Raw genomic sequence first — 13,527 nt, forward strand, 5'->3', positions numbered from 1 at the left:
AGCACACAAAATAGGTAGAACTGTTCAACTAGCCCCTAACAGAGGAGTCTAGTGTAGAAATCAAGGGACTGGTAATTTCTGTAGCAAAATTTTTCATGTGGATAGCAGAGAATCAGAAGGTAAAATTCAAGGAGAAGATGAATGAGAGAAAAAGAGCTATGATTTAGTAGCAAGAAAATAACAATGGCCCAGTCTAATGACTGACAAGAACTGAAAGCACAAGACAGAAAGCATCCCTTACGGCAAAGTAGTGCTACAAGAACAGATTGGGAAGACTTTTTAAATACTTAATAAGTAAAGGAAATCATAACTCTAATCTCCAGTCTTTCCTCATATATACAGTCATAACGCATGCATAAAATTCATACGTCAAATGGTTAAAGTCTCAAAAAAGAACCTTTCTGTAAAATCAGCTTAAAAGACAGACTCACAAGCAGGTTTAAGATACAAATGTTCCATATAGATGTTACACATGTATTTCACATTTTTAAAGACTGATAATCCTCTACCCATAATAGTCTTAAGACCAAGCTTTTACAAAAATTCAGATGTCCCAGAACAAAGGCCTCTGTAACATGTATTTTACTAAATAAAATGTACTGTTCTAAAAGGACAACACATTCTCCCAGTGTTTGAGCAGTTTATTTTCCATGTAAGTATTTGCCAAAAACACATGTTGAGGTTCAGTATCTAATACATACACATATATTACCTAATTTTTATTTTTTTTCTACCATTTATTTCACCAGCCACAGTTAAAAGATGCTTTTAATTCTCTCTCATTTATTACCTTAGTGCTACATGTATCAAAGTGCATGCTAGTGAAGCAGCAACTTTACCATTTTCCATCAGGGAAGCCCAAATAAATTCATTAGTGAGCCTAAGCGCAACTCAGGAAATCAGCATCCAGTTATCACATTTCATTTAAAATAAGTCAATTTACTGTTCAGCCCTGAAAGATTACCTGTATTGGTGGCCAAGGCTTTTGTTCAATAAACAAGACATATGGTTAAACTTACAGCCCTTCTAAATACTGTCTACCTCACAAATCTTTTTATTCCAACCTTCTAATCATGTGTCATAGCTCTTTGTTTGTCTTACAATCATCCTATATTAACTTATAAATTCTTCAGGGCAAAGACTAGCTTCAACAACTGTTCAGAAAATAACAAGATGATTTCAAATGTCTTCAGTTAAAATATATCATTAAAAACAAATTTCAATGCAAGGATTTTACTGATTCCTTGAAAAATTAAACTTCTCAAACACAAGTCATGATTACCAGCAAAAGAAAACATATGCTCAAGAAAATGATTAATTACAAGAACTTTCAATACGTTTGTTTTCAACATGGGTGGATGTATTAGGTTTCAATTACAGGGTATCTCAGGGAATGTAGAAAAACATGATCAAGGGCAAGATCTTCATAATATATTACCACAAAGAGGAATACGAATTTGAATCAAAATGCTGCAAGGTGACTAACTGATAAATCTCCCTGAACCATCTTTTAGCCCTTTTAGGCAGTTTACATTGTCCTATTCTTATATCAAGTAAGAGTAAGAAAAAACATAATCAAACTGGACTGCAATATGTGTACTTTCCAGTTGTTTGTAAGTACATTTCAATATAATATGAAATGCACACACAGAAAACATGCTCAAAACAAAACAAATCAACAACAAAAAAACACTCGTTTCAATACAAAAATTTTTCAAAGTAAAACACCAAACATTTCTATATAATGAAAGGACATTTCTTACCGAAATAGCAGTTATCTTCAAAGAATCTACTGTAGAATGTGTGAAAAGGTACCATAAGACAGGTCCAATTTCTCCTGTAATAAATCCTTGTGCATAGCAAGAGAGAGTAGTGCAAACGTTTTCAATGATCTTTGCTGCCAAATGGTTCACTACTCGGTCTTCCTATAGGAATAAGGGGAAAGAAAAGACTTACATATAAATATTTGTAATGTGTCTGATTTGTTTTTAGGCCATGTTTTATTTAGTGTGTATTTTCTCAGTGTGATTTCTTACTATTATTTGATATTTGGCAAAGTTATTTCATAAGAAACCTCTACTTGTGACAAGAACATGTTTACAAATTGTACACCCCCCACTTTCTCTCCTACTGTAAAGACGACATTTAATACAAGTACAATTTAATACAAAATCTTTCTGCTTCAAATGATCACCCCAAATTAAATGTAGCCACTAAAAAATGAAAAGCCTTTGTTACATTAGAGGTGTTTCATGATCAGTGCTTTATGAATGAATGTGTGTTTGTACTAAAACTCATCATTTCAGTAGTCTCTGAATAGCATGATTTTGAGACATACAGTTACATTAGGAAAAATCTAATTAAATAAACTCTCTTTATTTAAAATAACCACAAATTTTCTGGGATAAAGAAAAAGCCTTCTTACAAGTCAGGTTATTCCAAAATGCCCTTTTCTTCAGATTCTGAAAGAGGCAATGCTGACCATTATTTAAGATAAATTATTGGGTCCCATTTACTAGAGTAATTCCTAAACTTCCCTAAGAGATTCTCAATCCTTCAAGCTATTTTTAGGACTAATCAAATCATTTTATTTGCAAAATCATTTTGGGAAGACACTAAGTGATTCTGTAATAAAAAATAAAGTTATTTAGTTATTTATGCATTCACAAACAGTATACAAATGTAGCTTACATATCTACATAATACTATACGCACTATGTTTCTCTAACACACAATGTTTCTCTATTGAATAAAAAATGTGTTAGAGTAAGGACAAGACATCAACGTATCACAGACATCACATGGCAGTCATTTTTCCTCAACATTACTGTTACTGACCCAAGTGGAAGCATAGTACAGATCACTTCAAAGCAATCTTTACTTTTTTTTCTTGACTCTGCTTTCACTTAACTTTTACCTTAACAAAACTAGAAGATTCATTCCTAGTGTATTTTGGCTGTCCATTGCCTCATCTTATTTCCATCTTTAATTGTGAATAAGTGAAGTCTTTCAACAATGTCTTAAATAGCACTCATGAGTTCAGCAAGAGTGAATTTTAATATGAGGACAACCAATTTAATTTGTCAAGTCTACCTCAGAGTCCAGCTTCACAAATAATTCATCATAACATCTAATGGAGTTCTTTCTTATACTAATCTCCACATTATCCTACTACTACCCTTTGGATTTTTGACATTTATCTTCACAATCAGACCAACCAACAACTGTGAGCAATGATAATGAAGCCTTTCAGAAAGTGGTACAAAAGCCTTCCAGAAGTGGAGAACATCCACTTTATTAAAAATGTATTCGATACCTATTCCTCCTCCTACAGAAATACTTATTCTAAAATATAGACACTGATGTAGGAATGTTTGGAAACTCTGGTATAGTGCTGTTAAAATTTTTTTATTGTTCATTTTAAATCTAATCCTTCATGTTCTTCTAAAGAACTATAGCTCTACTCAAAATACGTAAGAGAAATATCAGAACCAATTCCCATCTAAACCAATTATGCTCTACTATAAAACTCTGACTCCTACTTACTTCTGATTTACAGCCATGAAAGCAAAGGGGGTTTAGATTTCTCTGGTTTTACATAGTTTTTATTACTGCAACATACTGAATCATCTTAGTCTATTGAATACCTAAATACCTGTACTTATTCACCAAAACTAAGCTTCTGAGAACTTTTATATATATATATAATGTTCATTTTATATCTTTTTCTGTGTATTAAATTTCTGAATTTCAGTCTTTTTTTCTTTCTTTCTTACAGGTAAGGTAAAAACAAAAACGAAACCCACCAATTTATCATATTAATTATATGCATTTGAAATACATAATTGAAAAGTTAACAGTCAAGTTCAATCTCTCTTACAAAGCAAGTGACCACTAGGAACACTGACTGAGGCTCCACTGCTACTTTGAACAGGCAGCAACAATTAATAAATGCAGTACATAGTCCTAATTCATTGACTAGAAAAAGGTTATATATGATCACAATGCTCTAAAAACTCAGTGAGGCTGTCATAATAATTCCATTTGTTGCCACATGAGATTGTCCATCTTCACTCTCTTGAGACCTATTCCTGAGCACTGCCTAAATAATTAAGACTTGCACCATTTTCTGCTTAATTAGCTCTCTAGAAGGAAAGCCTGACCTAAACTAATATTTGACCTCTTAACTAAAGGAGGCAGCCTGTCAAGTTATCTGGACATAAGATATGCTAGTGCGTAAAAAAAAAAAAAATAAAAATAAAAATAAAAATCTTCAAAATACAAGTAAAGACATTGTATGTAACTTACTTTTCACTATATCATGAACTGCATCAAATCTAAATCCATGAATAGAACCATATCAAAAAGAAGCACTATACTTTCATTCATTTTAGATTTCAACTAGTTTTACAAATTGAACTTAAAGATAGAGCTTCTAATTTTTAGCCATGTTGAACATTTGCAGATGTGTCTGTTTTCAGTTGGTCACGGGTGTTCAGTCAAAAGGACGCTCTATGTATAAAAGCAAAATACAAGAACAGTAAACAGATGTAAACTGCTAAAAGAGAATTTCTTTTCTATTTTCTAAGCCTTTCTATTCCAATTGTGACACAAAAATAAACAAATCAAAGTTATCAAAGGATCTACCTTCACCTTTTGAAATGACCTGGATATATACATTTTTGATTGTGAAAAAGCTAACACTGCACTAGTAGTCTGGGAGGTCCTACATTAAACAACAATACTACATAAAAATATCTTAACTTCATTTAAAACTGAAGTTAAAAAAAAATATTAGTTTTTCCATATTGTACTATGTATAGATACATGCATTTTAGTAAAAATGTAATGCTGATAAAGAAATGTTGGAAAAGCTGACTGAAAAATTCAGGAAGTAACAATGCATTCCATCAATATTCTAAATCAACTTCCATATAGTTCTTCTTTTCATCTAAGACTACATACAGAATAAAAAGAAATTATAAACATAATTTAATAAAGCAAAGCTGTAGCATCCTAAGCATTCACAACTTTAAGAATTAAATCTTAATTTGGCAACAATTTGCAATAAAAAGCCTCCACAAAGAAGGAACGTGTAGAAATAACATTTTAAGTACCTTTTGTGGAAAAAATAAAAAACATTCTGTCAGTAAACTAGAGAACTGATACCTAAAGAAGAAACAGAAGTGATAATATGTGTGATTTAGACTGCTACTATTACATTATAGGCAATTCTGTCAGTAAAGTAGAAAACTGATACATAAAGAAGAAATAAAAGTGAGAATATATATGATTCAGACTATCACTTTTATACTATAATTTATCCTATACTTTCTGAGAAAGTAGACCATAATGCTATTCTTGTCATCCAAATTCTCCTTTCTCCTCCAAATTCACCATAAAGGAACTGCTCTGTCTAGCAGATGATTATAAATCATTTATACAGTTGCCTTATATTTATTATTGCCTTATATTACATATTGGACAATACTTTTTAAAGTTACCTTTTATTATTAAAAGTTCTTACCAGTTCAGAACCAAAAATCTTTGATTTATATCTTACTCCCTCGTAAAGGAAGAGGTCCACATAAAAGAGAGAAAGGTCCACCGTTATAACTTACTGATACAATCTAATTTATTAAAAATCCTGCTTACACAGTACCTTGAAAAACACATTAAGAGAAAGAAAACTAACCTTTATAACCTCATTCACTATTTCTGGTTCAAATACTTTCTCCACAGCCTTTCTTAAAATGAGAGGGTTATGTACTTTCTAAAAGACAGTAAATTAGCTATAGCTGTATTTATTAATTTATCCAGGCAGTTGTATTGCCTGTATCATGGTGGGGTTTTTTTGTTTGTTTTGTTTTGTTTTCCAGGTTCTACAAAGCAATTACTAAAACTGTTTATAACTGTATCCTGTATTTATGTGCCATTTTTAAGCAGAAAGGGGCAGACACCAAGCTCCTGAAAACTGTTTCAATAGTTCTTTGCTGCTTTCACATGGGTTTAAAAGGAGTCCTACACGCAGTCTAACTCCACTGTCCAGCATGATAGTCTCAGGGAAGGATGAGGCCACAGCAACATAATCCAAGCCAAAGTGAGACAAGTTAAAAACGACATGAAAAAGCAGTCTGGATCTGGGAAGGACTATCATTTCCATGGGCGCTATCAAAAAAAATGCTTAAGAAGATCTGAGGGGAGAGAGAATCAAACATACGGGAGAAAACACGTGGAAGCAGACACAAGAAGATTGACTGGAACGTAAGCGTGAAGAGGGGCAAAAGCAAAGCTGAGATCTCACTGAGTTAAAAGTAGGTTGAACATTCAATGTGATAGAAAAAAGCAAAAAATATAAGTAGAGTCAATGAGGAGATTTAAATAAGAAATGGGATAATATATTTATGGTGAAGGAGACACGGGTAACTTTAGCAAAGGAATCATTAGGGTTGGAAAACACCCTCAAGATCATCTGGTCCAAACATCACCCTATCACCAATGTCATCCACTAAACCATGTCCCTGAGTACCACATCTAACCTTTCCTCAAACACCCCCAGGGGTGGGGACTCCACCACTTCCCTGGGCAACCTGTTCCAATGCCTGACCACTCTTTCTGAGAATAAATGTCTCCTCATTTCCAAACTAAACCTCCTCTGTTGCAACTTGAGGCCATTCCCTCTAGTCCTATCACTAATTACCTGTGAGAGGCCGACCCCCAGCTCCCCACACCTTCCCTTCAGGTAGTTGGAGAGAGCAATAAACTAAGTAAAATGGATGGAAGGAAAAAGGTAGCCATGTTAGCATTACATACATAATATTAAATTAGAATATCCTTCATGTTTCACGACTCTCTGACACAGGAATGCCCACTGACCACAGAGGTAAACTTTAACAAGGCAAACAAGGACAAGAGCCCTGAAAAATCTTTGAAGACTATTTTGAGAATATGTACATTAAATAATCTTAATTGCTGCAGGAACTAACACCTGCAGCTGTATAAATCATGACCCTGCTATTTTAGAAACTGCACACAAATAGTTGAAAGATTAACTTTAGACACAGATACTTGGAAGAGAAATATTGTGTTGTTATTGGAAATAGTTGTTGGAAAATATTAGTAAATAAATACTGAAATATTTATTACACGGGTTTTGAGAAACTGCAGCATTATACCAAGTATAAACATGTCTGATTGGGCTCATTGACTTATTTAGGAGTACACCAATTTCCTCATTTTGACACACCACTGAACACACTTGTTATTTGCCTGAACTCAAAATCAAATTCCACCTTGTGCTAGAAGCGCTGAAGTCCACTGAAACTGAACTTGTGATCCCCTACTGATAAAATAATTTCTCAGTCTTCTACTCTAGCATCTTGAAAGTCCTCTTACTGACTTTTTGCTCCCCATCAGCCCATTTCTCCAGTCTGCTCAGGTCCTTCTGAATAGCAGCCCTGCCATCCAGCCTGTTGCTCCCCTCTACCATCCATTTGCTGTTTTCCACTAGCCTGCTGATAATATACTTCAGCCATTCCTGAAGACATTAAACAGTATTGTCCTCTTAGGGACACTGCTGCCAGCTGGACTTTGCGTTTATCCCTCGAGCAAATTTTCCCCCACCTCTCATCTTCCATTCACCCAGTCCATATCTCACCAATTTGGTGATAAGGGGAGTGTGGGAGAGTGCTTCAAAGGACTTCCTAAAATCAAGGCATACAATATTCAGTGCCTTCCTCTTGTCCATAGTGCCATTTAGATCCTCATCACAGAGGCACTGGAACGTAAGAGATACAAGGAGAGGCTGAGAGAGCTGTTCAGCCCCCAGAGACAACAGCCACAATTTGTAACATGAGAAATTCCAATTATATGCTTTTTTTTCCAGTGAGAGTAGTCCACTATGAGATAGGTTGACGAGGGAGGCCATTGGACCTCCACTCAGATGTTTTCAAGAGTCAAATGGACGTGTCCCTAGAGCAATCTCATCTATTGAGACCTGCTTTGAGCAGGAGCTTGGATTAGATGACCTCCAGAGGTACATTACATCCTAAAGTCTTACAGCTTCAAACATGTTTAAAAAACAAACAAAACCGAGACATTTGGTTATATTCTCAGTCAGTTTGATGACATTGCATAAATCTTTTAATAAAAAATCATGAAATCAATTTATTTGTATGTAACATTTTCTGCTAAAGATGTGAAATCTACTTTTTCACTAAATAATAAGAGGCTGAGAAGTCTGATGTACTGTCATCGTGGATACATCTACTTCAACAGTCTTACATGTTTTGAAATAAATATTTAAAAGGTACACCATAAATTACATTGATTACCTTAAAATCCTTCTCTCTCAGTTTTCCTTTGCTCTTTTCTCTTTTACCCTTGCATTCAAAGCATCTGGCACAAGAACTTGTTTTTGTATCTGATTATTCTTTCCTTAAAAAACTACAATCTCTTGCAAACAGATGTCTAACAGTAATATGATTTTAACCAGCCAGTTTTAGATGCTACAACATCGTTTTCCAAAAAAGAGGAGTCACTTGTAAAGTTACAGAGGATAAGAAGAAGGTTGCTACAAGAGTAGTAAAAAGGCAGCAAAATAGTGAGCAGTAAGTTGTTCTCTTGTTCCCATATATTATTAAATACTTTGTGTATTTATTGATATTTTTGATTCTACAAATGGTGCTGTTCAAGAAAGCTGAGGCAGCCACAAATGAAACAGAGGAACTTGCAATTGCATGTATGCACTGTACTCATACAAACAAGCATGAATACTTAAGCAAGTCCATTACAAACATCTAGCACCTTAGCAGACAGCAGCTGTAGAAATCTGTGTTTGGTTCGCCTAGACATAACTTCAAGTTTAAAGAAATTCAAGCAACTCCATGGGAAATGTATTTCTATACTTTTTTTTTTTTCACTAAAAGTATATTAATATAAATTATTAAGAAAATTTTGACATGTTTTAGGACTAAGAATTGATTTAATTCCATAAGAATTAATTAGCATCTTATGGATATCTCCTTTTAGTTCTCCTACATCGAATGTTCAAAAATAGTAAGTCTTCCATTAATAAATTTATAATTAAATAGCTTCTGACTAATGTGCTTAGAACAACATTTTACTCTAATTATGAGCTCCAAATAGTTCACAATACAAACACAGTTGTATGCTCTTGATCACCTGAAGATTTGAAGATGTTAAAATGCATCTAGACTCTTCTTCTATTAATCACAATCTGTAGGCAATAAAGATCTCAAAAAAAGATGAAAAAAGATATTTCTCTTGCTTTCCCACCTGCAGCAACCTCCATCATGTTTTCTGCCTTGAGCTTTGCCTTGGGCAAAAATAAAGTCAAGCGGTCTCATATAAACAGTAAATGCCAACCCTCTACTCAATTCTTTTTTATTTTACAAATTGGAATTATATGCATGTTTTTCTTCCCTTTTTGTAGCGTAGCTACATCACCAAGAAAAATTAAGAATATAGCATGGCACATTTAACAGAATAAAACTAGTTACTACTTTGGGGCCTCAAAAGAGCACTAATAACCCAGTAAGATAAAAATGCTGTTTTCAAAAAACTGTATAAGCCACTTTAAAATCAGAAGTAAACCTCATTTAAAAATGAACTATACAAAAAAAAAAAAATAAATTGCAAGAGGGTGAGAAGAACACTTCTCACAAGAAAGTCACAGCATTAATAAATTCCATATTTACTAACGGTAATTTTTATTTACCATTTTCAAAGACCAAGCAATAATACATAAATGTTGAATGCACAGAGAACAACATTGGATTTTTGCATTCATCTCCTGCTTAGGTCATGGTCTTATCATCATTATTTAAATTCAAGAGCAATACTTGGTTGACAAGCTACCGCAGTGCTGCAGGCTACAATTCTCACACAATGCCTAAAGGGTTATTACAGTGGAGAAATTCTACTGAGGACAATGAAAGAGCCTTACCCCTTCCCGAAGACACCTCATTAGCACAGTGTAAGCTGCTGAGGGAACAACCAACCATTCTCCGGGGTGCTCTTTTTTTTCTTCCTGAAATGAAGCCAACAGCAGATATGATTAAATCAAAAACTCACAATAATGTCACCCACATAAAAATGGGTAACATTCTTAATAAGGCTCACATTATAGACTTTTCAAATTACCATATGGTAGAAAATATATTAAATTGCAGGGCAGTATTACCATTTAAATATATTTCATGTGTAGCACAAAAATTGGTATCTTAGTAATTTAAATAAAGTCTCCAAAAATCCATTACAGAATTTGTCCTAATATTTCTGGGTTTCATTAACTCCTTCTGATTTGCACATAAAAAATGATTTTGCACTTGTCTCAAACATTTTGATTACCTTGGAAAGAGACAACTATTTGTTAAATGTAATGATGTTTCTCTTAAATTTAATTACACCAAACAAACAACATTACTTTTGTTTGTCAACTAAAATAAAGTAAATTCACTTTGGAAAAAAGTATTCTAATTCATTCAGAGAGATACAAAACATTCAATAAAACTTACTAGATGGAATATCCTTCAGTAACTATCAACACTGTTCCAAGATCCTTATTTATATTTCCTTGAAATCACCCTGTTAGAGGCTGATTCACTGCTATTTGAATCAAGATTTTGATTCTGCAATTCCACTTTCCTTTGTTTTTTTTCCCCCCCCACGTAGCCTACTGTACATTTTCAAATTTTGCAGGTATCATTATGATTTGACCGAAACAAGTTCCATATCTAGGCTAACATCATAGAGATACCAGCAACTCCAAAACTATAGCCTCCACCTAGAAGAGGAAGGACAAGGCTAGGAGTGAAGACAGTTAAAATGACAGCTTATGCTGTAACAAGCACTGGCCTATTTCTCGTTTTATTCATCTAACTAAATCAGAAGCTTTGACAAGTTTTCTGTAACTACACATATTAAATATATTTAAAAAAAAAAAAAGTTTTAAGAAACAATGCAGGCTGTAAACTCCATTCTTTGAACAAATGAATAGCTTTCTTGTAAGTTTTAGTGTCAAGTTAGAAATAAAAAATAAATTTTATCACTATTCTTAATTACCTAAGCATACCTACAGAATTTTACATATATCACCAAACATTTCAAGATCTTCCTACATTTTGCTCACAGCTCATGCTAGTTTTGATTAAACTTTAGGTTCTTCACCCTAATAAAAACTTACAGTATGAAATTAACAGAAACAATACATAGAACTTGAAAGGCTTCCCTTAATGCAAATTGTTTAAGAGTAACAGAGCATCCTCTCTGGAGTCCACTCATGCTACTCTTAATTGCTCTTGGCTTCTGTTTGGAAGAAAAATGCATATATAGAGTGCAAGATCTTATTTATGAGATCTGATATGCAAGTACATGAACAATATAGAAGTTTAGGATTGCAAAGGTCCACTAAGATTATCTGCACTCTCCAGTATTTTCTAAGCCACAGAACAGCAGAGACCCTATAAATATAACCAAATGAATCACTGTGTACCTAGATAGTTGATAGTTTAAGTGTTGGATAATTTATGATTTACCAAATGCTTACATCAATTGAAAAATAAATTATCATAATTTAATATTGATGTTGACCTAGAAACACTTAAGACCTTAACACTTAAGACCTAGAAATACTTAGCAAAATGCTAAGGGAAAATATAAATAAATAAAAATTAGGTATATTCCCAAAGTTAAGGGCTTAATTAATAAGTCTTTAGCAACTTGAAAAGACAATCAAGCAGTCTAAACATCAAAATGGAAGAAAATTTAAAAATATATATAAAAATAAAATACAGCTTGTGTACAGTTTTTAATGAATCAGTTATCTTTTTTCATATGTTAGTTAAGGTGTAAAAAAGCTTTGCTGTTTGAAGATATAAACTGGGAATAAACTTTACTGTTACCTCTACCATTGACTTCGTGTGTAATCTTGGCAAGGTCATTCCATACTGCTGTTCTGCAGTTCAGTTAGCAATGAAATGTCTACAACACTACAGTATTCTGAGGCTGCACAGGTACAGTGTAGAAAAATTAAAAGCTTTTTACAAAGAGCTTTTTTTAAAAAAAATGAAAAAATATGACTGAAGTGTTAGTACACACAAATCACACTATATTTTTGAAGTTTTACCAAGACACAGTGCTTTAAGATCATAAGTGCAGAGAAATCTTTCTATTCTCTAATAACTTCCAACTCAAAGCAGTTCAACACATTGCTATAGTTCTTCCTGAAATACTGAGTTTTCATTTAGAACAAGCTATCATGCTTCTAACATTAGGGAGTTCAGAAATACATACAGACTTGAAAATTTCCTAGCTCACATTTTCAGAAGAAAAAAAAATGTGTTAGGTTCAGTGCAATCAAATTACTTTTCTGTTATAGAGCCAATGTAGACAGATTTGTTTTAATTACAAAGATTAATTTAAAATAAAATCAAGCAGTGCAAAATATATTGCCATATATAGTTTTCAAGTTTGAGTTTTAGGTTTATTTGCTTTTATTAGTGGTTAAAGATTATATAACGTCATCAGACAGATTGCAAGCTAAGTATATATTTTTTTTCTTCTAAAGAAAACTGAGAAAACACGAAAACAGATAAAAATAATTTGTCCATGTGGACTTATTTGTCATAACACAATTTCTCAATGTGAAAACATGTTTCGTGACTCAGAACATGTGTGTTTGACAGATATTTTAGCAACTGCCTAACCAGTAAAAGATGATGCCTACTAACATAGGCAAAAAAAGGCAACTGCTTCATCTCATGGAACATGCAAAGGAGACTAGATGAGGATAATACAATATGGAAGTTCACCTATAAGATGTCAAAATACAAATCTATTTGGTACGTTCATTCCTTTACAAAGTGACCTCACAGACTGAAAACTAACATGATAGCATTCAGACCAACCAGATGATGCAGCTAGGACAAATTATTCAGAGAAGCTAGGGCTAGATTTCTTCTGTTTGAAATCACATTAATCTCCAATAAATTAAAGAAACTACTTTATTCTTGAAATAAGGAAAATAAAGGCCAGAGTTTAGAAGCTCTGTCATTTTCAGTTCCACTAGTAATAGTATTTCTTCACTATAAGTAACTTTTTAAAGTACATTACCAGTTTTAGACTATAGTTTTAAATCTAGTCACCTATCTAGTCAGCTACCACCATAATTTCTTTTGAAATTGGCCAGGATCATTCCAGTTTCTTTTCCACAGCATTGTGATTTCAACCATGGTAAAATCAGATCTAATTTGGAATAGATATATTAATTTATTGATATCATAGGTTGTCCTGATATACCTTTCTTAATCAAGGTCTCTAGTTAAGATGTTCTAACTCTCACATCTGCCACTTGGAGGCCTGAAGTCATTATGGTGACTGATGGAATTGTTTCACAAAGTTAAAATTCTATATTTGAAGAATGTGATTAAATTTACATCAAATGGAGTATATGAAAGGATTGGTATGTTCTTTAAAAAGTAAAAAAGTATCACAGAAAATACAAGA

The 13,527-nt window shown here is 33.2% G+C and overlaps 1 protein-coding gene across 13 annotated transcripts in view; it reads right to left on the bottom strand.

The window, feature by feature from the left end:
* ULK4 (unc-51 like kinase 4) overlaps positions 1 to 13,527 on the bottom strand; it is a 233,796-nt gene that overhangs the window by 176,989 nt on the left and 43,280 nt on the right. For all 13 annotated transcript variants that reach the window (XM_084509482.1, XM_084509481.1, XM_084509479.1 and 10 more), the window contains 2 exons: positions 9,968 to 10,051; positions 1,764 to 1,925 (listed from right to left, as the gene is read on the bottom strand). In XM_084509482.1, the coding sequence (XP_084365608.1) occupies positions 1,764 to 1,925; positions 9,968 to 10,051 (246 nt within the window). The remainder of the gene's footprint in view (positions 1 to 1,763; positions 1,926 to 9,967; positions 10,052 to 13,527) is intronic.

This window comes from Aythya ferina (assembly GCF_964211825.1).
Source record: "Aythya ferina genome assembly, chromosome: 2".
Lineage (NCBI taxonomy): Eukaryota > Metazoa > Chordata > Aves > Anseriformes > Anatidae > Aythya > Aythya ferina.